A 27,118-nucleotide genomic window follows, 5' to 3' on the forward strand; every position below is an offset into this window, starting at 1 on the left:
TGACGGTCGACCGGTCTTTGTAAGGCTCGGCATTGTAGTTGTTGTAGTTCGGGGCCGCGGGGTTGCGCTGGGGGAACGTGAGCTCATGGACTACAAGTCCCAGAGGGCAGTTCGCGGCGCTGGGCCGCCGAGCGGGGCGGTCGTCCGTTGGCGGTCGGGCCGCTTGTGATGGCGGCGCGGCGTTGGGCTGGGGGGCGTTAGGGGGCGAGTCCGGGGCTCGCTGTGGTCGCGGCGGCGATGGAAGCCTGGTGAGTTCCAGCGAGCGGGAGCGGATGAATGAAACGGGCGACCGAGCGCGGGTGAAGGGATCGGCGGCCCGGGATCAGAGTCATGGTGTCGGAAGGTTGGAATGGAAGTACCAGCCTGGACTAAGTTGGCACCACAAGGGTCGTGGGCTGCAGCCCAGGCCGGCCTCCCTCTCTCCAAAACTCTGCTCCCGGGTGCCATCTGCTAAATGGTGCACTGACCTTGGTGCATTAACGCCTTCATGTTCAGATCTTTCAAATCCCCCATGTTTTATGCCTCTCCCCATCACTCTAGCCCAATACCGGCCTCTTGCACCTCTGACTCCAGACAAGATCTCAGGCAGTCCCTTGGGATGGAGAAAGACTGTTTCCGCTCCAGTTTTATTGGTATTGGTTTATTATTGTCACTTGTACCAAGGTACAGTGGAAAAACTTGTCTTGCAAACCGATCATACAGGTCAATTCATTACACAGTGCAGTTAAATTGAGTTAGTACAGAGTGCATTGATGTAGTACAGGTAAAAACAATAACAGTACAGAGTAAAGTGACACAGCTACAGAGAAAGTGCAGTGCAATAAGGTGCAAGGTCACAACAAGGTAGATCCTGAGGTCAGAGTCCATCTCATCGTATAAGGGACCCGTTCAATACTCTTATCACAGTGGGATAGAAGCTGTCCTTAAGTCTGGTGGTATGTGCCCTCAGGCTCCTGTACCTTCTACCTGATGGAAGAGGAGAGAAGAGAGAATGACCCGGGTGGGTGAGGTCTTTGATTATGCTGGCTGCTTCACCATGGGGCTGGGACAGGTGCACGGGTAGTTTGAGAAGTGGTGTTCTCTTTCCGCTGCTTACACAAGGCTTCTGTGTGTTCCCTATGCAAGGACTCAAACATCTCAATACCATCCCAAATGCTCCTTCTCTAAACAGTCACAGGCAAAAGATTTTCCCAGGACTTGGTGGGGATGTTGCAAATCTTCAAGGAGCTTTTGAGCATATCCTTGAATCTCTTTCTCAGTATGCCTGTTCCCATGACAGAACTCATAATAGTGTATGTTTTTGGGAGGCTTGTGCCAGGTATGCAAGTGACTTGGCCTGCCCAATGTAGTTTGCTGCATGTAATTAGATTTCTGTCCAAGACTCAGAACCATGTAGGAGGGCAGGGATTTCTGCTACCTGATAGACCGTGAGTTTTCTGCCAGATCTGAGGTGTCCAGTTGATCAAAGTGTTGGTATCTTGAAGATGTTCATCTATATCTGCCTTCATTCAGAGGTGACTTCTGAGATATGGGAATTAGTCCATATTTCCAGAGTTTTGCTGTGAACTTTTATTGTCGGAGGGCAATATGAAAAATGGCAGACGGAATTTAATGCAGTCAAGCGTGAGGTGTTACACTTTGGGATGACAAACCAGGGTAAGACTTGCACAGTGAATGGTAGGGCTCTGAGGTGTGGGGTAGAACAAAGGGACCTGGTATTACCTCCGTAGTTCCTTGAAAGTGGTGATACAGGTAGATAGGGTTGTAATGAGAACTTTTGGCACTTTGACCTTCATAAATCAGGGTATTGAGTACAGGAGTTGGGATGTTATTATTGAAGTTGTATAAGATGTTGGTCACCTATCTACAGGAAAGATGTCAATAAGCTTGAGAGACTGCAGAGAAAATTTACAAGGATGTTGCTGAGACTTGACGACCTTCTCATTCAACAGTGCATTGATTATTAAAATTTTGATTGGTCATCAAATCCCATCATTTTCCTGTTCCTTTCCATATTTGCAAAGTCGTCCTGACGTGCAACCATTTGACAAGCCAGCATTCAGGAATTCGAGAATTAGCTGAGGTTCAGTAATCATCTGTCCTGCCTCTGTGACCAAAGGTTCTATTTCTGTCTCGGAGACGAGCATAGAATATAAGGTACTGAGGGAGTGCTGCACTGTCAGTGGAGCTGCCTGTCAGATTGAAAACACAAAATAGGAGCGTGGGTAGGCTATTCAAGTTTGCTCCGCCACTCAATACCATTGTGGTTGATCATCTAAATTCAGTACCCTGCTTCAGCTTTCTCCCCGTATCCCTTGATCCCTCTAACCAAGGCATCCAACTCCTTGAATATGTTTAATGATTTGGTTTCAACTTCTTGTGGTAGAAAATTCCACAGGTTCACCACTCTCTCGGAGAGAAAATTTCTCGTCATCTCCGTCTTAAATGACTTACTACATATGCTTAGACTGTGACCTCAGTCCTGGACTTCCTGGCCATCAGGTGCATCCTTCCTGCATCTAAACTGTCTAGTTCTTTAGAATTTTGCATTTTCCTATGAGATCTCTTCTCAATCTTCTAAACTCCTAGTAAATGTAAGCCTAATTAACCCAATTCATACGTCAGTCCTGCCATCCCATGAATCAATCTGGTGAAACTTTACTGAACTCCCTCCATTGGTATGGTCTCAGTAAGGTTCTAAACAGCTGCAGCAGACACAGATGAGGCACTAAATGAAGCTCTCTTGGGTAGATCTTCAGAACTCTATCACAAGATCTTTTAGAAGAAAAGGCAATTTCTCCCCAGTGCCCTGTCTAATGAACATTACTAGAGAAAAAAATTGTTTTGTCATTATCACATTGTGGGATCCGCAGTGTGCGAACTGGCTTCTGCATTTCTGATGTTACAACAGTGATGAAGCTCTTCTTGGTTTTAAAGTATTTTGGGACATTCCAAAATGAGCATGAAGTCTTTCAGTTCTAACCTCTTTTGTACCCTTAATTTTACTTAAGCCAATGCTTGGCTCTCATTCCTACGATCTTAAATTCTTGAATACCTTGCAGACACTTTCTCCTAAGAGTTTTTCTCTTTGATTAGTCTTCTGGCCTCCTGTTAAAGCCCCCTCATTGGCTCAGATATACCTTTTGTCTGATAAAGTGTCTGAAAACTACCTTGGCGTGTCTTGTTGTTAAATATGTCTACTATAAATGTGAGTTGTTGCTAATGTATACTTTGCCAATGCAACTAAAATCAGTTTTACTCATTCACCTCACTGCTGTTTATATTGACTTCTGGTGTTACCTACATAACAACATTGATGACACTGTTAAAGCTCTTGGGCTTGGGACATGCATTGTGTCATTAAAAAAATTCTTGTATCTGTTGCTTAAAGCCAGGTTAGATAGTTCAAGCACAATGGAACTTGATTGGGTTCTGGAAAAAAATCTCTCGAGGCACAGGTCAGATTGGGCCACACTGGCTCTGTATGAATGAATGCATTAGTGTGTATATAAATACACTACTACATGTTAGCATGAGCCGTGCGGAGGCCTAGCAACACTGGGTTGAGTGAATGCGTGCTATAAGCTGCATGATCAGGCTGGAATGGGATTCTGGATGGTGATGGTTGGATTACAGGAGAAAGTCTGATTGGGATTTGATTGGTTGTTGTTGGTAAACCTGACCGGAGCCCTGATACATAATTCTCTTCAAAGCTAATCAAACAAGAACCTTGCACATGTAGTCAGGTACCATCTGCTCACCAGTTCTAATGAAAGGTCATTAACCTGAAACATTCATTCCGGTTTTCCCTTCCACAGATGCTATCTGGCCTGTTGAATGTTTCCACCATTGTCTGTTTATATTTAAACCCTTTCAATCTTTTTTTAAACTATAGTCCTTTCATCCATCATGCTTATGAATTGTGATAGTGTAATTTATTTAATATTTAAATTGTTGGATTAGCATTGTTGTACCTGAGTTTCTTTTTGTGCCTGTTAACTACATCATGACTGATGTCAATACTTTCTATGTGTTTTGTGGGTTTGTTTCAATAGTACTTTGTTTCCTGTTGATTTAGCTTGGAGTCTGCAAGAGAGATCAAGGCAATTGACCGGAAGTCAGTGCACCGGATTTGTTCAGGCCAAGTTGTGCTAAACCTCTGCACTGCAGTAAAAGAACTGGTGGAAAATAGTATAGATGCTGGAGCTACTAACATTGGTAAGGACAAACCAAGATTAATTTAAATCTACATTATTTTTCAGCAGTGTACTTTTATATACTTTTTTTTTCAAAGAATTGGTGCAGTCATGATAGACCAATTGGGTTCCACCTGTATCATCTTGTGATAAAGAAAGCTGCTGTGTTTTCTTTTATTTCATACAGGCTTCTGAAACTTTAGTTGTATGCTATTAACGGCTGGTAGCAAACTCCAACAATGGTTTGTAGTTACTTAACAACTTTACTGAAATTCCTCAGGGCACATTACAAAAAGAATGCTGATGTGAGTACTTAGGAGGGAAATTGAGTAGTGCAACAATGATCTTGTTCTTAAAGTGAACATTGGTTGCAGATGTAAGTACTTAAAATGAACAAGATCTTTAGATGTGCCAACCTGAAATCCTCAATAATAACTGATTTTAAAGAGTTAGACTGAGACTTGAAAACTATACCTTTGTCAGTTTACCAATTTTTCAGACACTAATAGTATTAGCTGATGAGAATTCGCAACAAATAAGTATAAGCACCAATTGCATTTTATCAGACTTCAGACTGCTCACTAAACAACTATTTCTATTAAAATAACTGGCATGCTAACATAAAGGGCAACTATGTATTGGCAGTAAGAATTAATGGTTTGTACTACTGCTCAGTGTAAAGGTTACCTGATTTAAACATGGTGCTGTATTTGCTTTTTATTAAAAGGGAGCTGTTCATCAGTGCAACTCTGAGCAGAAAACACATGAATAGATGTCCGAATTTCTTTTTAATGTTGCAGTTAAACGTTTAACTGTATTCAGAGCAGATGACTTCTAAGAAATATTCAATTTGAGGTTAAATTTATTCCTCTCTTTCTCTGGACATTTTTCAGAGATTAAATTGAAAGAATTCGGAGCAGATTTGATTGAAGTATCGGATAATGGAGATGGAGTGGAGGAGAAAAACTTCGAAGGACTAAGTAGGTTTTTCTTTCTTTCATGGGATGGGCAACACTAGCAAGCTCATTATTGCCCTTCCCTAATAAAGATGGTGCTGAACACCTTCTTGAACCAATCTATATGTTGAAGGAACTCCCTTGGAGTATGAGATTTGGAGCCCAACTATGATGTTGTAGTATGACAATGATTTTAAAAATAGTGACAATTTCTGTGTAAGGGGATGAAAAACAAAAGTATTGTACATTTCAAGTGTTGTCATTTCCTTTTTACTCATTTACTTGTTATATTGGAGATGAGGATTAAACTATTCCTCCAGTAGAATTTTGACTTGAATTTTTCAGTCATACAGCATGGAAACAGGCCCTTCGACATGCTGACCAAGATGTCTATCCGAGCTAGTCACATTTGCCTGCATTCCAAAGGTCCACCTCCCCATATGAAGCATTTTATCATCTCAGTCCGAAATGGCTGTCCCCTTACCCAGAGACTGTGCCCTGTAGTTGTGGACTCTCCAGCCAGGGCTCACAGCCTCTCAGCTTTAACCCCATCAGTCCTCCTCAGAACCTTTTGAAGAGTTTGTCCATTATCTCCAGACAACATTGGCAAATTCTGCTCACTCTATCCTGAAAGGACAAACTCTCATCCCAGGAATCTATTCAATGAATCTATGTAACGTAGACTTGGTGAGATCTCTGTAGAGATATTGTTGTATCTATTTTGTATTTTATTATAGTCCACTTTAATGATATTTTAAGGTAAAATAGCACATTGCCTGTAATGTTGCATGCAGTCACTGATGTGTATTTCAGTTTACATAGAGGAGATGGGAAAGAGGGGTCAATTCATCCTTCTCCAAAGGTACCTCCCACCCAAGATTTTTTTTATGTATGTACAGGCAGATTGGTAACTTTTCAATTGTGATGATATCTTGAAAATAAGGATGGGATTCTGCAGGTATATAAACATCACAAATATGGATGATGCAATTTTACTACTCCTTGTGTTCATGTACATTGTTGAACACTGTGTAATACTGTATTGATCTTGCAAATAGTTTGATTTAGGTTTGAAGCTGGCCTATCAAAAGTGATGAGTTTTGAGCAATTTGAATCCAGTACTAGCTAATCCCAGGAAATAAATGCCCCAGGTCTGATATTACAACAATTTAATTAAAACAATTTAATCTTGGCCATAGGTACACCTTGAGCCTATTCTGCCATTCAGTGAGATCATGGCTTTTTTGTGAATTAACTTCATATTTCCATCTTTTGCCTGATAATTTTTTGTTAACCAAAAATATTATTGGTCTCAGATTTAACTAACAATTTCACGGTTGCCATTTGTGCAAGCATTTTCCAAATTTCTACCACCCTTTGCTTGTTAAAATGCTTCCTAGCTTTACTTCTGAAAGGCTCGACTTTAAGTTTTAGATTCTGACTCCCCTAGCTCAAAGAAAACATCTTCACTGTCCTGCGAGCTCCTCTTAGTACTTTGAAATCTTAAACCAAGTCATCCTTTATCCTTGTAAACTCCAGTCCTCATTTGTGTAAGCTTTTTTTTTCGTAATTTAACCTTCAGAGTCCAGGTATCATTCTAATAAATCTCCTCCAAGGCCATTATATCCTTTATAAGGTCTAGTGCCCAGAACTGCTCACAATGCTTCGGCTTTATACAGCTGTCAAAAACTTCGACCCCTTTGCACTCCATTCCTCTAGATGTGACATTAAGAATTCTATTTGCATTCCATGAGGGAAGAGAAAATTTAAAAAGCTCTGTTAGGCCTTTTATTTAGTATGGAGGTGTGTAGGCAACCCTCACTCTTGGTCCAAGTGCTTTACTTAGCCTTGATAGTACTTTATACTAACCCTGAATAAAGAAGATGGCTCAAATATCCCCTATTTTAGTTGGAGTTAATTTGTGTTAAAATACAAATTAAGAGTCAATAGAATAATGTTTCTAAGGTTTTAACTTTAATAGTGACTAAGAATTTGTTATTGAAATTCAAACAGTGTAAACATGGTAAATTTATGAGACAAATATACATAGTCCAGACTTTTATACATTGCAAATATATATTTATTCATTTTTAAAGCACTGAAGCATTACACATCCAAGCTACAAGATTTCTCTGACCTCTTACATGTGGAGACATTTGGATTTAGAGGTGAAGCTTTGAGCTCCTTGTGTGCCCTGAGGTACAGTGATATAACTTTCAAAATCTTCAGTTATGTTGCACTGTATGAAGATTCTGGAGTCGACATTATTATTTTCTGTATCCACACAGACTTTCCTTGGAGAATAGTGTGAAGCAGTGGAAAGATTTATAGGCTGATTAACCTACTTGCAGTCATTGACATGAACATTGGTTCCACAGCTATACATTTATACCAGCTGATAGTCATTAGAACCGTTCCCTAAATATTAATCTGCTTCCAGAACCCAAACGATTAGGAGGAGTGGATGGTAAGGGCGTTCTTACTCACATGATGTGAATATTGCAGTAGATATTGTATTGATTTCTTAATGCTTGAGATCTGTACCAAGACTCTTCCAAAATAAAGGAAGGGAGATAATTGCCAAAACAGACGGGACATAAGGCTTGTACAAGCAATTTATTATGAATTGTCATAGTCGTATCGCACAAAAAATAGGCGCTTTGGCCCACCACATTCATGCTGATTTTTTTGCCATTTTTGTTAATACCATTTGCCTGCATTAGGTCTGTTTCCTTGCCTATTCAAGTACCTGTCTAAATGCCTCTCAAATATAGTGATTGTGCATTCCAGTTATCAGCAACCCTCTGTGAAAAAACTTACCCCTCAGTTCCTGGTACCTTTTTGATATCCCTGCCATGGGGAAAAGATTATGATACCTACCTTTATGCCTCTTATAATTTTATATACCTCTATCAGGTCACTCCTCAGCCTTTTTTGCTCCAGGGAAAACAAGTCCAGTCTCTCTCCCCATAATTTCTCCTCGTAACTAGACAACCTCCAATCCAGGCAATATCTTGGTGAATCCCCTGTGCACAATACTCTTAAGTGTGGTCCAACCAATGTTTTGTAAAGTTGCAATACAAGATCCCAACTTTTATATTCAATGCCCCGACCTATTAAAGGCAAGTCATATGCCACCTTCACCTCCCTATCTAGCTGTTTTGCCACTTTGCTGGAACTATGGATTTGAACCCCAAGATCCCTCTGTTCATCAATATTCCTTAGTGTTGTACCATTTACTGGATATATTCTCCCCCTATTTGACTTGCCAAAATGCATCACCTTGCACTTATTGGGATTAAATTCCATTTGCTAACACTCTAACCAACTTTCCATCTGATGTATATCCTGCTGTAATCTTAGTGGCCCTTTGGCCCACCATTTGCGCTGACCAGGAAGCACTCATTTACACTAATCCTTCATTATTCTCACTTTATTCTCCCCTTATTCCCATCAACTTTGCCCAGATTCTACCACTTGCCTACACGTAAACTGCAATTTACAATGGCAAATTAACTTATCAACTTGCAACTCTTTGGGATGTGTGAGAAAACCGGAAGAAACCCAGTCACAGGGAGAATGTTTCAGCTCCACACAAATAGTACTGTTGGTCAGGATTGGACCTGGGTTGCTGGAGCTGTGAGGCAGAACTCTATTACTGTGCCTGCCCTGTATGGAGTTCCAAGGGAGGGTCCAAAATGGCTAGAGCTCTGCCTGTAATACTAAAGGCTAGGATCATAGACATGCAGTGTCTGGAAGGGAATATAAAGTGAAGGATTGCAGATATAGGGAGGGATTTATGAATGAAGACAAGGTTTTTGAGTTGAATACATTAAGAGACGAGACGTGTGTATATCGGTGAAAGGGTATGTGGTTAGCAAGAAGAATGGGCATTCTTCGAGTACTGGAGACCTGCAAGAAAACTAGGAGAGTTGTCCAGTCTAGAGAGTGCTGAAGCTGATAATTAAATATTTCATTTCACTGTTTTAGCTAATATTTTACCTCAAGGGAAGAGATCAGACTGTGCTGTGGATCACTTATCATTGTCCTGTTGCTCTTGCCAGCAACCTTTCAGTCGTGACTTGCCACAAGACTGCCAAAGTTGGAACCCGCCTGCAATTTGACAATAATGGGCACATCAGCCAAAAGATACCGTATCCTCGACAGCAGGGGACAACAGTTAATGTTCAGCAGTTGTTTAATACACTTCCAGTCAGGCACAAAGAGTTTCTGCGAAATATTAAGAAGGTAGGTTATGTGTTATTTTAAAGTTTTTCAAGTAAACCAATATAAATAGTCAACATGAAACATTTTCAAGTTTAAATCATTCAACCCCTCACTGGGTGTAATATGGGTACCAGTCTCCAAAAAACACTTCGTTTCAGTTGGGATGGTGAGGTGGCCTAACAAGTGGATTTCTCTGTGACTCACCCTCATGTCTGGTAACATAGCTGGAATTTGTAGACTAGAATAAAAACCTTAACTCCTGGAAATTATGTCTGGGAATGAGAAAATTGCCGTGAACTCTTAAGAAAATCCCATCTTTCTCAAATTTTGAGAGATCTGTTGACCACCTCCCTGCAACTTTTTTTTAAATTTTCATTTCAAACACTTGCAGTTTTGTTTAGAATGTACATGATAGAAACGAGCATTGTACAGCCTATTGGATAAGATAAGATATCTTTATTAGTCACATGTACATCGAAATACACAGTGAAATGCATCTTTTGCGTAGAATGTGCTGGGGGAGTCCACAGGTGTTGCCACGCTTCCGGCGCCAACATAGCATGCCCACAACTTCCTAACCCGTATATCTTTGGAATGTGGGAGGAAACCAGAGCACCCAGAGGAAACCAATGCAGACACGGAGAACGTACAAACTCCTTACAGACAGCGGCCGGAATTGAGCCCGGGTCGCTGGCGCTGTGATAGCGTTGCACTAAACGCTACACTACCATGCCTGCCCTCAGATAGATACTGCTCTTTATGTTTTCAAATGACCCTCATGACCATATTTTATAAAACTGTATCAGAATAACCTTCCTGCTCATTCTTCCATTTTATAACTCCGTAAATGCATCTTCTTAGTTTAGATTCTGGCATTTTGTTATCCAACAATTCTGATTGCAAAATATTCATTATATTGTAAAGAAGTTGTTCAAACCGCAACATTAATAATCCTAAACTTTTAAACCTTTTTTTTTACTTAAAACAGGAGTACAGTAAAATGGTGCAGGTACTGCAGGCCTATTGCATCATTTCCACAGGCATACGGATCACTTGCACAAATCAGATTGGACAAGGAAAGAAAAACCCTGTTATTTGCACCAGTGGATGCTCCACATTAAAGGAGAATATAAGTGCTGTATTTGGATCAAAGCAGGTGAAATATTTATTATGTATCATTTTGGGACAGAAGTCCTCTAACTGCATTTACAATCACATCTTGTCAGTGCACTTAACTGCTGTGCCAAGTGATTATGATAGTGCCTCCTCCGTGAGCAGGATTTGGAGTATTACTTCTAGCTAATTTCATAGAAATGGAACAGTACAACACAGTACAGGTCCTTCGGCCCATGATGTTGTGGCGACCTATATAAACCTTATCCACATTCAACCTATCCCCCTCTCTACTTCACCTCCCATAACCGTCTATTTTTCTTTCATCCATGTGCCTATCTAAGAGTCTCCTAAATGACCCTAATTGATTATCATTAGAATGCAATTGGATTCTGTTAAGAAGATATTAACAATTTAGTGAGTAATGTAATGAATTTATGATTCCATCCTAACACAGAAGGATGCCATTGAGTTTGTGCAGGCTCTTTGTTGGACAATCCAATCAATCCCATTACTCCACTCTTCCACATAGCCCTACAAATTAGTTTTCCTTGTGCCTATCTAATTTATTTTTTGAAAGTCTTAATAGATTCTGTTTACACCACCCTTGCAGGCTGTTTATTCGAGATCACCAGTTGTGTAAGAAAAAGAATTTCCTCTCATTCTTCCAGTATTTTTAGTCCATTACATTAAATCTCTGTTCCTTGGTCCTTGAATGATCTACTTATGAGAGCAGCTTCTCTCTATTACCCCAGCTTCTCTCTATTACCCCAGCTAAACCAGTCATGATCAGTCTCAACTTTTTCATTTTAATCTTGTAGCTGAAATGCTTCATCCCTGGAACCAAGTTGTCCTAATACAGCTAAGTTATCATACTTATCAAACATTTAAGAAAATTGCACATGGAGTTAGACACTCTTTCAGCTGTGTTCATCCTCTCCCAGTTGCCCCACTCAGTTGGTCCCTTTTAGCTCTCGTTGAAGAGCACGACAAGTTGTTGGCATCTTTAGTAAATCAGTTTGTACAATGTTACTGACTGAGATTGTCTGTTCTGTTATTACCAAGTAAGTCTAGGGAAGAGTAGAGAGGTAATTTTGAGAACAGCTGCTCACCATTAACTTCAAACAGAGACGTATTCTTTCAATTCAAAATAATTTAAAGGTCCGGTTGGTAGGATTTTTTTGTGTAAGGCAGGTCAATGAATGAGCAACTGTAGAAAATCCCAAACATATCCAAGGGATTGTGTATAAGAATTTGGGAAGGAGGAATGTCCTGGGCCTTCACCAAATGTCAACCTATGATTGGTAATTGGTTTATTATTGTCACGAAATGAGACACAGTGAAAAGCTTTAGTTTGCATGCCATCCAGATAGATCCTTCCATACATAAGAACATCAAGGTAGTACAAAAAGGGAAAAACAGAATGCAGAGTATGGTGTTACAGAGAAAGTGCAGTGCAGGTAGACAAATAAAGTGCAAGGATCATGACAAGATAGATCGAGAGATCAAGAGTTCATCTTTATTGTATAAGAGGTCCATTCAAGAGTCTTATAACAGCAGGATAGAAGCTGTCCTTGAGCCTGGTGGTATAAAGACATCTGGCAAGAATGGAATCTGCCTTGACTTACCCTTCTGTTATGTTACTGGTTCAATTAGGACTCCTATCAATGGAATCTTGTCTCTTTGAACATGAAAGCTCCATTGTCCATGTAAAGATTCTGAAGTCCGTTTATTCAATACCATCCAATGAAATGATGTAGATGTTGCGTGGATCACTTGCTATTATACTGTAACAACTGTAGCAGCAAAGAAACCTCCCTAGTTCCCTGAATCAGAGTAATTAATGAAAGGCACTGCACTGAGTTTGGTACTAAATTAGTATTACTTGCATATTTTGCCTGTGCCATAAAATATCAAGGGTAGAGCTCACAAATACACAATCCTTGTTTGCAGCTGTGTTAGCTATTTAACACTTGCCAAATTGCACAAAGTCAAAAATAAAGTGATAACTGATACTTTAAGGGAGGGTTTCCAATGGGTTAGGGCTGGCAGGAATTGCTCTTTCATATATATTTTGTGCCATTGCACTAATGATTTAAGAAATAGTGTTGCAGAGCGCTGTAGAAGGACCATATTGGTTCTGGATTCTAACACAGTGTTTAAAATGGGAAGTATGAGCTGCGCAAACTTTCATTGAATATCAAAAGTTTTCATACCCTCAAATATACTGTATACAAATTGTTTGTCAGGTAGCATTAATTTATACTTTGCACCTTAGGAATCTTGCATAAGGACTTGATCTCATGAACTGGGGCAAACTCCCAATTCAGTTCTAAGTGAATGCTCTTGGCTGGCCCAGGATATGACACTTACGCTTGCTTGATGGACACTGAAAGATCCATGGACACTACTTTTACCCACTGAGAACATTCCAGGAAATGAAGTATAACTGGTAGAGGGAGAAAGGGAGCACCAGGTTGTTGTGATATCAAAGACATTGCCTGGAAACAGATGCAGGAATGAAAAGGGAATTGGATAAGTAATTGAAAGGAGAAAATATGCAAGATTATGGGAAAAGGCAAGGTGATAGATTTTTCAAGAAATTGGCTTAGACACAATGGTTTCGTTCCATAATTTGTGTGTAGTATTACTTTTTTTAAATTTCCAGTTACAGAGCCTTGTCCCTTTTGTTCAACTAAGTCCTAGTGAAGCTATTTGTGAAGATTATGGAATTAATCCTGTTGATATTCCTGAAAAACTCTACACGTAAGTAACAAACAATTCTGATGAATAATATTCTGATATTAACTTTTTTTTAAAAGTAATGGGCAGAAATTGAACAGTTGTAAAATAGAAGTTACGATTCATTCATGTTTTCATTATGATGTAGACAGAGGCCATTCAGTCCATTGCATGCATTTACATAACTTTGTAAAACCTCTCAGGGCACTGCACTAGAGCATTAGAAATCAACATTTGATGGAATCACTTAAGGAAATAGACATACGACTTGGTGACAATGGCAGGTTTTAAGAAGTGCCCTGAAGGAGGAGGACAGAGGCAGAGAGTCAGGGAGGTTTAAGGAGGCAATTAAAGATATGCTAGCCTTGGCAGCTGAAAGTATAGCTGCAGTGGAAATGCAATAAATTTGGGAATGATCAACAGCCAGAATTTATTTTGGGTAGTCAGGATGGAAATTTTAGTGCCAGAAGATATTAGGACTAGGAAGGGGAGAGGCCATGGAGGGATTTGAAATGAGTGAGAATTTTAAAACCGTGGCCTTAATTAACGAGAGACCAATTAAGTTTTTCGTGATATCCTGAATGTCTTGTTGCAGGGGTGAAAGAAACTTAAATTTCTTATGGGTACATTTGTAACACTAACATAGCTTCAGCTACTTTCTTACTCGTACACTGTACTGGCTTACTTTCACCTCTACTTATCGTGCCTATGAAAATGGAATCGTATTTATAATTGAGTATGCTTGAAGGGGAAGCAAAGTTTTGTGTGCGGGGAAGAGGTTAATGCAGGCAATTAGAAGCACAGAATCAGCCCACTGAACCCATCTGATTCAGGCCATTGTAAATGCTCCACAGAAGCCTCCCCCCTCCTTGCTTTATCTCACCTTCTCCTTTCCTTCTACCAACAGTTAAGATTTTTCTACAGCTCAGTGAAGTTGTCCAAAGAGTTGTTAGGTCAGGTGGTCTGGGAAGAGCCCAGGTAGGTGTCCCATTTTAAACTGGCCCAAGGCTCCCATCCTATTAGGGGAGGAGAGGGATTGAGATAAAGAGCAGAACTGGAAATGGTCAGCAGGTCAAGTAATATCTATGGAAGGAGAAACAGTTAACATTTAGGGTTAAAGACCTTAACTCAAAACTGGGAAAGGGAGAAAACAAGTTTAGCTTCTCTGCAGCTTGAAACTGGGATGGATGGGAAAATTGATGAATAGGAAAAAGGGATTATCGCTAATAGAGTGAGGATTGCCATGGGGATAAATTGTTGAAGTAGTCTGGTTGCTAGGTTAGTGAGGGCAGTCAGAGATGACAAAATCAAGGAGTGTAAAAGCTGCAGAATGCCAAGCCGTAAGGAATGTCAGGCGACAGGTCACGCTAATGGAGATAGAAAATCTGAGCCAACATTGCAGATGAATGACCTACTACAGAACTGGCCTGACCTGTTCAACAAAAACAGCCTGTTGGAGGAACTCAGCAGGTTGAGCAGCATCTGTGGGGGATGGTAAGGGAATTGTTGACGTTTCAGGTTGAAATGCTGCATCAGGACTAAGAGTGGAGTGGGGAGATAGCTGGTATAAAGAGGAGAGGGAGTGATTCCAGCATCTACAGTCTTTTGTCTCCCCAACCTATTCAATCTTTCCTCATGTAACTTATTGAGCCTTCTCTGAACTTTTGCACTACAGGTATATTGCTGCTTAAATAATGTCAACAAAGCTACACAGTTAATAATATTTATGTGCTATAACAGTAACTTTCTTCCCTGTGATACACTGAAGGATCACAGGTTTTGTGTCTCGTAGTGATCATGGAGTTGGTAGGAGTTCAACTGACCGACAGTTTTTCTTCATCAATCAGCGACCATGTGATCCATTAAAGGTAAACAGCAGTAATAGTGAATTATGAATTGTTAAATTGAAGTGACCAACAGTTCTGTCTGCATGCAAGCCGTCACAATGGCTGCAGTCGACTTGAATCCTCCTATTGGTCCTGTACAATTTAGGGTTTTGAATAACAGCCACCATAAACAATAATATTGTTGATAGATGCACCCACTCCTTGATTATAATTTGTATCCACGATTCCAGTGACCTGTACCTGATCTATCTGTACCAGAGTTCCTTGCTGTCACGTTCTGATCTGGTTGTGCCATTGATGAACTTCCTCCCAGGAAGTAAAGTGGGATAACACGAAGTTGAGTTAGCCCATTACCAATAGTATGTTTCTCTTAGGCTATTAGACCTCGGCGGGGGACTGTTATGAATTTTAAGGAATTGTAAAAGGGTGAAATTATGAATACATTAGGAAGATAGAAGAAGTATTATGTGGAATTACACCAAATTCCTAGCAGAGATTGGGACAGGTGACCCAGTCAGTCCATGCTGGCATTTATTGGGTGACACAGTGGAACAAGTAGAACTGCTGCTTCATAGCTCTAGTGACCTGGGCTCAATCCTGACCTCTGGCACTACGTGGAGTTTGCACGTTCTCTTTGTGACAATATGGATTTCCTGTGGGCTCTCAGGTTTCCTTCCGCATCCCTAAAAGTTAATTGGCTATTCCAAATTATCTCTAATGTAGGTGGGTGATGGGAGAATCTGGGAGCAGTTAATGAGCATGTGAGAGAATTGGCACGAGGGAAATAAGTGGAGGAAGGAGATTGATGGGATTGTTCAGAGAGCCAACATAGTCTTAAATGGACCCAATGACCTCCTTGGTTGGAAGGAAACGTGATTGTTTTCATCACTTGAGTCTTCACCTGACCTTCCTCCTCATTCTCCATAACCTGTAACCCTTTAATTCCTTCTACCTCGTATGTTTTTCCAGCTTCCCTTCAACTTAATCCAAACTATGTGCCTCAGCCACTTCCCGTGGCAGTAAGTTGCGCATTTTCACTACTCTTCTGAATAAAGACTTTTTCTGAACTCATAGTTGATTTCTTGGTGACTATACATAGCATATACGATGTCTCATCTTCTTGCTCACAAATGGAAACTGACTCTGAGTTTGCTTCGTAGAGACACGAGACTGCAGATGCTGGCAATCTGGAGCAACGTACAAAGAAGCATGAGGAACTCAGCGGGTCAGGCAGCATCTATGGAGGGAAACATCTACTGCATGACCTGCTGAGTTTCTCCAGCTCCTATGTGCGTTGCTGAGTTTGCTTAGCCTTTATTCTCCCCCAAGGTGAGAATAACAAATTGTTTAACTGATACATAAAATGAGAATGTATCATTGTGTTCCCTTGAAAATTTACAGAATTATTTTTACTTTTAGATTTCAAAGCTTATAAATGAAGTATATCACATGTACAACAGGCATCAGTATCCCTTTGTTGCCCTGAATGTCTGTGTTGATTCTGGTAAGTGATAATTAAATGCATATTTCAGGTTTTTTTGCAAATCATGCTTATTGAGAATTTTGGATGAAAGATATCTGAACTGATTTTCCAAATTTTTCTTTTAAATTGGGAGGAACAAATAACCTGTGGATTGATAGTACTACTGGGTTTCTGTTCTAATGATTCAATCAACTAGAGAATTATGGATCCTCCAGCATTAATAACTACGCTGAAGATGACTAGATTAATTGAGGTCTGTTTTGTTATTTCTAGCGTGTGTTGATGTCAATGTCACACCAGACAAAAGACAAATTCTTCTTCAGGAAGAAAAGCTCCTCCTTGCAATTCTGAAAACATCGCTTATCCAGATGTACGATTCTGATGCCAACAAGCTCAATGTTAATCAGAAGTTTCATCAGATGACAGGTAAAAACTATAACGACTATGTTTGATGTTGAGTAGTCAAAATTGTTTTCTAGTTGCTACTTTGAAGACTAAAGATGGAATAAGCAAGTAAAATTACTGCTGTAATATTTGAGAGTAGATTACAGTTGTGAAGAGCACTGAGGTATTGATTGCTTTTATTGGTAATTGGTTCATTGTTGTGACATGTACCAAGATACAGTGAAAAGCTTTGTTAGTGTGCCATCCAGACAGATCATTCCATACATATGTACATTGAGGTACACAAAAGGAAAACAAAACAGAATGCAGAATACAGTGTTACAGTTACAGAGAAAATGTAGTGCAGGTAGACAAGGAAAATGCAAAGGCCATGATGAGGTAGATTGAGAGATCAAATAGTTCATCTTTAGCATACAAGAGATCCATTCAAGAGTCTGATAACAACAGGATAGAAGCTGTCCTTGAGCCTGATGCTATGTGTTCTCGAGCTTTTTTATTTTCTGCCCAACAGGAGGGAGGAAGAAGATAGAATGACTGGGGTGGTTGGGGTCTTTGATTATGTTGGCTGCTTTCCCGAGGCAGCGAGAAGCGTCGACAGTCAATGGAGGGGAGGCTATTTCCAGCACACAATTCTTGTACATCTCGATCAGCACTTCCAAAAGGGATGGGTATGAGGGGAAATAATTTACAGGCTATACAGAGTGAGACTAAATATATTGCTGTACAGAGAGCTGGCATGGACTATGTGGAACAAATGGCCTCTTTCTATGCTGTAATGATTCTGTGTTTCGCATGTACAAGTGTAGTTGTGACAACTATTCACAAATGCTATTATAAATAGCATTTTACTTCAAGATTGAGAAGAAAACATTCACTTTTAAATTGAAATTTGTAGGCCTTCCTTTACTAGAACCCTCCAGCTTCACGCTTGTATCATCTTTAGTCCACCAGTCACCAAAAATCTTAATCGTACTTCTTTGGCATGAAGCACTGTAGTTTTGGCACTGGGTTTGCATCTCAGATGCCACAGGTTTAAATAGATTTCAGCAAATCCGGTAATTTGACTTGGAACCAGAAAAAAATGATCGTGCAAAGCTGGCAGAATGCAAATTATAAAAATAAATAGATGCCTAGAAAGAGACCTGATTTACTTTCATCCTTCCTCGGGAAGGGAACTTGCCACTCAATCTGAAGTAATATCGAACTTCAGGGTAAGTGGGGATGTGCAATAAATACAACCCCGCCAGTATGCCCCATCAACTATAAAGAAAATTGGCTTCATTTATTTTTAATGTGTTAGAGATTGACCATGGAGTTAGTTATGCCATTCTACACACTTGGAGGAAAAAAAGTCTATGACTATGACCTCACGATCTACCTTGTTGTGACCTTGCATCTTATTGTACTGCACGTTCTCTGTAGCTGTGACACTTTACTCTGTACTGTTATTGTTTTTACCTGTACTACCTCAATGCACTCTGTACTAACTCAATGTAACTGCACTGTGCAGTGAATTGACCTGTACAATCGGTTTGCAAGACAAGTTTTTCACTGTACCTCGGTACAAGTGACAATAATAAACCAATGCCAAGTTTCATTTGTATTTTAGATAGCTTATTTTCTGCTTTTGTTTTCAGTTTTAGGCAACTCTGAGAAAGTTCCCCAGACAGTCAGTCTGGAGTCTTCTGTTCCAAATGAGTGTGAATCTGCTCCTGTGCATTCAGAGAAAGAGAAGAATATAAGCATTGCCAGATTACGTGAGGCGTTCTCCCTGCATCAGTCCTCGTTCTGTAGATCCAACTACAGCGAAAAGCGGGATTTGCCAGTGCAAAGGAAACTACATTCGTTTTTGACCAATTCTAAATGGAGCAGCCCTCAGTCCAATTGTAGGACTGGCTCCCATGACGAGATTCCATCCAGAAATCTCGACCAATTGGTGAAAGACTGCAAAAGCTCTGAAAGTGACACAGATTCTGGAAAAGGCAGCACCATGCACTTGTCGATTGGCAGTAACACACCGGAGGTCAACAATTCAGCCAAATCTAGTGACGCCTCTGACAGTGCAGCGAGCTCACCCATTGCACTGCAGAATTTTCCAGAAGCTCGGAGAGGGGATGAAGAACTGAAAACTGAAGCAACTATCTGTGACGTCTTGATTCCTAGCATTGCTGTGTCCACAGGGAAAGCTAATTCAACAGGAAATGGTGGCCGACCATTGATGGGTTCTCACTCGTATGATAACGCCATCCAGAGTGCAAAACGTGCTAAGGTTGAGGGTTTGTGTTTGGATGTTGACTTGTCTTTGGGTCTCGGACCTTCCCAGAAATTGGAGGTCGATAGACCGGTTGAAATGAATAAAAAGATTGTGAAGCTCCCTTTTTCCATGAGCCGCCTTGCTGAAAGGCTGAAAGTGATTAATATGCAGCAAGCACAACAGGAAGAGGCACAGAGATGTAGGCGATTTCGAGCTCGGATTAACCCCGGAGACAATCAAGCAGCAGAAGAGGAACTCCGAAAAGAGATCAGGTAATGATATCATCAGCGTTTGCATGAATAAATCTGAAGAGGTCTACACGGTAGTGTAGCGGTTAGCGTAACGTTTTACAGTGCCAGCAACCCGGGTTCAATTCCAGCCGCTGTCTGTAAGGAGTTTGTACGTTCTCCCCGTGTCTGCGTGGGTTTCCTTCGGGTGCTCCGGTTTCCTCCCACATTCCAAAGATGTACAGGTTAGGAAGTTGTGGGCTTGCTGTGTTGGCGCCGGAAGCATGACGACACTTGTGGGCTGCCCCCAGAACACTACTCAAAAGATTCATTTCACTGTGTGTTTCGATGTACATGTGACTAATAAAGATATCTTATTTTATCTTTATAAATCACCCATGGCACTTGATTATCTGACTGGAAAGACTATACACAGTCTATGCTGTATAAATTATAACTAAGATTGATTCCATTGGACTTGTCAAAGATAAACTGTTCATTTACAAGTCATCTCGTATTGATTACATTTGAAGAATTGGGAGTAAATCTAGCAGCAAATTCAAAGTTTTCACCAGCTGTTGAAAGTTATTAACTGTAATTTCATCAGAAAAAAACTTTTTAAAAAAAAATGGCTTTGCTAATAAAGCATTAGAATGAGCAAAGGCCACCAAGCTTGCTTCTTTCTGCAAACCACATGTAACGTCACATAAACTCTCCTGGGCTCAAGTTCAACTGAATATTCCTTGATCTTTCAATCTAATCCAGCAAAGCCCCAGTTATCCAGTTCTATTCTTCAACTTTAACTGACTAGAACAACAAACAATACATTTACCACCAACTCCAGCCCAGCATCACAACAACCAGTGATTATCTCAGTTTGTACTGATCCCTAGAGGCCAACATTTACCAGCATCTTTCAAAGACGCTAATTGTTCCTTCCATAATTGCTCTGGCTGAACGTTTGTTGCATGTGTTCATTGTACAGGCAGGTACAGTGAATGTATCAATTCCAGTTTTCAGTATACTTAACATTTCAACCTAATAAGGCCATGGTACATATATCAAAGAAGAGCAACATTTTGTGATGGTGTACGCACTATGATATTACTTTTAAATTTCCCCATTATTTTTATAATTCATATGGACAGGGAGATATAATCTCAGTTTAACATCTCATCTAATTTTGGCACCGTGCATGAAACACCACTGGAGTGTTAATCTAGATCAGAGTGGTAACTGATCTAATCTGGCCATAATATAGCTCTTCAAAACAAGGAAGCAATAAAAGTATGATCCTTTATTGATTGGAGGAAAAATAAGTTTCATGATTGGATACAGTAATTGCTCGTACCATCGTTTGCTGCCTACTGGGAGTTGGCATGGTCCTAATGGGCCAAATGAGTTCTTGTGTTGTCATAGGTATAAGATAAAACATATAATATATTACATCATGTACCGTAACATTCTATTTAGTGAGTGGAATATTGGAGTGTTAATTTTCTGCAGTAATTTGCAGCTGCAGTATATTCAGTGGTCTGTCTTTTCTTGCCTGCAGCAAAGACAAGTTTGCAACCATGGAGGTTCTTGGCCAGTTTAACCTAGGATTTATTATCACCAAGCTTGAATCGGACCTGTTCATTGTCGACCAGCATGCCACTGATGAGAAGTACAACTTTGAAATGCTGCAACAACACACCGTTCTTCAAGGTCAAAAACTGATAGCGTAAGGCTTTTCTTTCTTGTAAGTTTTACTTCCTGTAAAAAAGCCTTCCAGTAAATGGTAGATATTTTGGAATTCTCTGCCCTTGGGCAGTGGATGATATGAAATTTCAATATTGAGGTCATTATTAACGTTGGACCAAAAGTGAGTGAGGGACTTAAGACGCAGATCAGCCATGACCTAATTGAATGGTGGAGCAAAGGCAAGAACTGGTCTCCATTTCCTGTGTTCATAGCCTTTGACAAATTGATAATGAGAGACCTGATGTTTTATTAAGATGCATCTCCCATCTTGAGAAATAGAATATTAGACGCAAGAGTTTTCACTCGTTAAGTTTATGTAGTCCAATTACTCTGACCTCTGTTCTGCTTAGAAGAGAATTGAGGACAGAAGCATTTAATTGGGTTCTTTTGGATGAATTGCCATTATTTTTATTTTACTTCTGCCTACCATTTTAAATTGGTGTTCCCTGGTCCTTGAATCATCCACAGACAGTCTGTAAATACAGTATACCCCCCCCCCCCCCCCCAAGTACAGAAGGATTGCATTCCTAGAAAACCATCCAGATTGCAATTTGCCATGATACAAACCCTTGACAAAAATTGACAAAATTTGTTGTTTCTTTTGCATTTTGTCTTTAGTTAGTTACTTTTTTACTTCCTTAAATTCAATAAGAGCAAATTTTTATTCCGTTTTTCAAAAACTTTGGTAGTGATTTGTGAATTCCCTAAGGGTGCATTTCTGTCACCCAAACAGTCATGATGCACCCTTACGGAATTCACAAATCACTATTGACTCTTTGCAGTTGAATTCTTAAAAAATTGAACAGAAGTTAGAAGTGATTTTGTGCTTTTTTTCCAAGAGCAGTTTGGACAGTCTGCTCACTCCACATATTGGGCTGGCAAATGGGAGAGATGGTTTTGCTTCTCATTTTGGGCTGACAGATGAGGTCGTCCAGGTATGTCATTTATTGGGCTAAGTAGCTAGGGTAAGCTGGCTCCTCTGTGTATTAGCCTGGTAGAAAGTATAGTCTAGTTCCACCAATATTAGGCTGGGTAACATAGGAAATGGGGTAACTAGGTTTGTTCTCCTTGGTGCAAAGATGGTCGAGAGGAGATTTGATTGAGGTGTACAAGTTTGTGACTGCTTTCATCATGGTAAATAGAGGGAAGCTGTTCCTATTGTGGATGATTCAAGGACAAGGGAACACTGATTCAAAATGATAGGCTTGAAGGGGCAGGAGGAATATAAGTAAAAAAAAACTATGCAGAGAGTAGTCTTGAACAGGAACTAGCCACCTTTGAGGGTGGTGGAAACAAGATTAACCAGTGCATAAAAATAATAGGCACTTGAGGAAGAATAATTGCTGGCTACAGGGAAGAGCAGAGGAATTGTGTCTGATTGAATTGTCCTTCTAGGAGCTAGGATAGACTCGATGGGCCGAATGGGCTCCTCCTGCGCCATAACAATTTTCTATTAATAAAATTTTTTTCTGTTTCCACTCTATAATTTCAGACCTCAAAATCTTCATTTAACAGCAGTGAGTGAAACTATACTGATGGAAAACATGGACATCTTTAGAAAGAATGGGTTCGAATTTATCATAAACGAGCAAGGTTGGTTTGATCCTTTGCACTTAAAACACAGGGTAGAGGTTTTATTCAACAGTCTTTTGTTTAGATTTGTTAGATGTCTGTATTTTTGCAAAAGCTGGTAAACTGCTGATTTGTTATGGGTTATTTGGGAAACATCTGATTCTTTGAACCCCAGCCATTTGCGATGTGGGTGGCCTGTTTCATTGCAACACCTGCTCACAGATAGGGTTTATTTTTTTGTCTTTGGCGGTTTTCTGCACAGCACCTCCTACAGAGAGAGTGAAACTGGTTTCCTTGCCAACGAGCAAGAACTGGACATTTGGCGTACAAGATATCGAGGAGCTGATTTTCATGCTGAGTGACAGCCCCGGGGTGATGTGTCGGCCATCCAGAGTCAGGCAAATGTTTGCTTCCAGAGCCTGTAGGAAATCAGTAAGTGCTCCTCAAAGTGTTTCCACTAATAAATACAATGCCTCTAATGCATTGGATTATATTTGTACCCTTGTTTAACAACACGTTTGATGTCACTAGTGACATCAAACCTGCAGAGTCATGCGATCACTTTCACAGAAATTTATTTGCTGATCCCAAAGCAAGCTCATCTGACAATATAATGATGCATTGTGGAGTATCTGTAGCATAATGGCAGATTTCACACCACTATAAAGGATATTATGTTTTGGCTGAAGTTCAGAATCATATAAAAGAGCTGTAGATACCATTAGGTTTTCTTCCAATATCCAGAAATTCACTGGATACGAAAGGCCATAAAAACTGCGATTGCAGAGATTTGCTTTCCCCTACCCATGACTTGCTTGTGCTTTTCACCAAATGTGCCTCTATCTCTTCCAATGGCTTGGTGCATAGATGTCCGATGAATTGGGAGTGGAGAAATCAAGCTGGCTTCTGCTTCGGATTCTTGCAGTCTCTTGTGCCTATGTTCTTGCTGAAATGTATGTGTGTCAGATTGGCAGCACAGACACAAACCCTTTGGCCCACCACGTTCATGCTGATCTTCGTGCCCGTCAACGCTAATTCAATTTGCCCACACTACATCTGTATCCTTCTATGCCTTGCCTATTTAAGTGCTGTCTAAATGTCTCTTAAAAGTAGTGATTGTATCTGACTCCACCATTTTCTCTGGCAGAGTGTTCCAGATATCAAGCACTCTCTGTAAAACAAAAACTCCCCTAGATCCCCTTTAAAACTCTCTTCTCTCACTTTAAACCTATGTCCCTTTGTTTTTGATATCCCTACTATGAGAAAAAGATTCTATGTACCCCATCTATGCCTACTATAACTTTATATGCCTCTAGCAGGTCATTGCTCAACCTCCTTTGCTTCAGGGAAAACTATCCCAGCCTATCCAATCTTTCCCCAGATTAAAGTCCTCCAATCCAGGCAACATTCTGGTGAATCTCCTCTGCACTCTCTCCAGCACAACCACATCCTTCCAAAAGTGCGGAGACCAGGGCTGCGCAAAAAGTGCAGTGTAATTAGTGTTTTGTAATGTTGCAACATAATGTCCCCACTTTTATATTCTGTGCTCCCACCTATAAAGACAAGCATGCCACAAGCCTTCTTCACCACCCTATTTACCCACATGGCCACTTTCAAGGAACTATGGACTTGAACCACAAGGTTCATCATCATTCCTTAGGATGCTCCCTATGATTTACCAACTTCCCTACGACTTACCATGTCCTACCCTTATTTTACTTTAAAAAAAATCAATCACTGAGCACTGGTCAGGATTAAATTCCATCTACCACTGCTCTGCCCAACTTTCCATTTGATCTATATCCTGCTGTAGCTATAGACAACCTTCCTCGCTGTCCCACAGCACCACCAACTTTCTGTCATCCGCAAACTTACTAATCATAACTCCTGCATTCACATTCAAGCTGCTGATGTTTATCAGAAACAAAAGGTCCCAGCACGGTGTGGTTAATGAACCTAAACTGCAAAGCCTCCGACTGCTCATTGGTTCCTCATAGAAGACAGGAAAATGCCAAGGCAAAATCTTGAACCCAAAGGTGGCACCAATGTATTTATATTATGTAACTCTTTATCAACAGGTGATGATTGGGACTGCACTTACTAACAGTGAGATGAAGAAGTTGGTTACCCACATGGGTGAGATAGAACATCCCTGGAACTGCCCACATGGACGCCCAACCATGAGACATCTAGTCAACTTGGACATGATATCTGTGGAATGAGTGGCTGTGTTTGGACCATGTATATTAAACAGTTAATCATAGAATAACTACACTGGTGTTTAGCGCTCAGGATGCGTTTCCAGTAAGGAGAGTGCTAATAGAACCAGCACAAAACTGGGTGTCAGTATGTGGAGAGAGGTATTACTGACAGTGCTGCTGTGCTAGGAACCTGCCCTCCCTGCTGTTGCTTGCTGCTCTGCTGGGAATCTGGAATCTAGCATTGAATTGCCTGTAGCTCAGTGTTTGGAGGCTGCCTGTAAGGTCTGTCATTGGGCAATTTGGCAGTACAGCCGCTCGGCACTGAGAGGTGGCGCTCAGAGCTGCATTCTGGCCAGCATGGTCAGTATGGGTATAGTGGGACTGGCAGCACCTGTGCCAAGTAAGCCCCACCTTTCAGCACCAGGTGGCTGCACCACTCAACCTCGCCCAGCCAACACCAACCCTCACAGGCAGCCTCCTCACACTGAGCCACGAGGGGATTCATTGCTGGGGGAGTGCTAGTAGAGGACAGGGTTTGACACCGGGTTCCTGGCACAGTAGTAGTGAGGGTGGGGGTCTGCGCCAGCTTCCTCGCACAGCAGCTCGCAGCCTGAGCGGCTGTCTTCTGTAATGTGCAGACAGGAGGACCAAGACCGGTATAATGATCGACAACCCTGCAGGATAGCGTTAAGTGGGGTACCAGAACATATTATTTTCAAAGTTATATCATCAAGTGCAATTAGATTGTACAGTAGTAAACTACCCTCTTTGGAATGGTGTATAAGAAATGAAATTTTAAGCAGTATTTTAGTTGTGAAAATGCCAATGATTTATTTCATTTCTATTAAAATTTTAACTTTTTTCATCCTTTGTACCTCTGTTTACAAAACAAGTAACCTGAGGAACTCTTGGCTGGGAGTTTGCCAATGGCATGTAATGAAGTCCTAAATTATTTGATTCCTCAAAACTACAGCTGGAACAAGATCAAATGCTAAAATTCAATGCTTTCCTATCTCTGAACTAATCACTAAGACAGTTTCTCAACATACTAGAATCAGACTATCTGAATGGCTTAATTGGTTTGTTCCATCATATCATCAAACATTATTTCCTTAATATTGAAGAGATAATCACTTGTAGTTGTACATTGTTGCAGCATACTAGGGGCATATAGAAAGGGCAAGCTGATCCTATTGTGCCTCTTCTATTCTGTGGAGTAACTCTTGTGCACAATAACCCCATTGGCTCTCAGAGTCGCCAACCATCTGATCACCCAGAAGAAAAAATATGGAGTGCAATTTAGGAAGGGAAATTCCAAAGGCAACTAAACCAGTTCAAAATAGGAGTGGATCATTTAATTAATAAAATAGCCACAATTACAATTTTTATAACCACTTGCTAAACCAAACCTTAGATTAATCTCCAAGTAATTAAAAATATACTATTTTAGAACATAGAACAGTACAGCACAAGAAAAGGCCCTTTGGTCCATGATGTTGTGCCAAACTAATTAAACTAGTAATTAAACGCCTAACTAAATTAATCCCTTCTGCCTACACAAGGTCTGCATTCCTCCATTCTTTGTAAATTCATGTGTCTGTCTGAGAGCCTGTAAAACACCTCTACTGTATTTGCCTCCACTACCGCCCCTGGCAGTGCATTCTGGGCACCATCACTCCCTGCCCCACACATCTCCTTTGAACTTACCTCCTTCACCTTAAATGCATGCCCCTCTGGTATTAGACATTTTGACCCTGGGAAAAAGATACCAGCTGGTTACTTTTATCTATGCCTCTCATGATCTTACAAGCTTCTGTCAGGTCTCCACTCAGCCTCTGCTGCTCCAGAGAAAACAATCCAAGTTTGTCCAACCTGAGCCCAAATTTCAAAAGAATCTGGGTCTCTGATGCACTTCCAAAGCCATGTGTAGTCCTTTAGAAAGAGTTTGAATACCTGGATGAGTCCAGCTCCAAGCAGCGCCACACCCTCCACGACAAAGCAGGCTGCTGAATGGCACACCAGCCATCACTGTAAACATTTTTCCTTCCACTGCTGATGTATCATGGCTACAATGTGTGCTATCAACAAAATGCAGAAGTTACTCACCTAGGCATCTCCCACACCTCTAACCTCCACACCAAGAAGCACAAGG

The 27,118-nt window shown here is 40.6% G+C and overlaps 1 protein-coding gene across 2 annotated transcripts; it reads left to right on the forward strand.

Moving 5' to 3' along the window:
- Positions 1-121: 121 nt before the first annotated feature.
- pms2 (PMS1 homolog 2, mismatch repair system component) lies at positions 122-25,830 on the forward strand. 2 transcript variants are annotated; one of them, XM_052021132.1, is made up of 15 exons: positions 122-248; positions 4,079-4,218; positions 5,090-5,176; positions 7,249-7,351; positions 9,217-9,400; positions 10,368-10,535; positions 13,161-13,258; positions 15,003-15,102; positions 16,501-16,585; positions 16,838-16,990; positions 18,607-19,495; positions 21,006-21,173; positions 22,686-22,786; positions 23,028-23,197; positions 24,844-25,830. In XM_052021132.1, the coding sequence occupies exons 1-15, from the start codon at positions 238-240 to the stop codon at positions 24,985-24,987; spliced, it is 2,601 nt and encodes an 866-aa protein (XP_051877092.1). In that variant the 5' UTR covers positions 122-237; the 3' UTR covers positions 24,988-25,830. The 2 variants fall into 2 exon arrangements, with proteins under 2 accessions (XP_051877092.1, XP_051877095.1); XM_052021135.1 differs by lacking the exon at positions 23,028-23,197 and having other exon boundaries at positions 128-248; positions 24,844-25,777.
- The last annotated feature ends 1,288 nt before the right edge of the window (positions 25,831-27,118 follow it).

The sequence above is a fragment of the Pristis pectinata genome, chromosome 8 (genome assembly GCF_009764475.1).
Source record: "Pristis pectinata isolate sPriPec2 chromosome 8, sPriPec2.1.pri, whole genome shotgun sequence".
Taxonomy (NCBI): Eukaryota; Metazoa; Chordata; class Chondrichthyes; order Rhinopristiformes; family Pristidae; genus Pristis; species Pristis pectinata.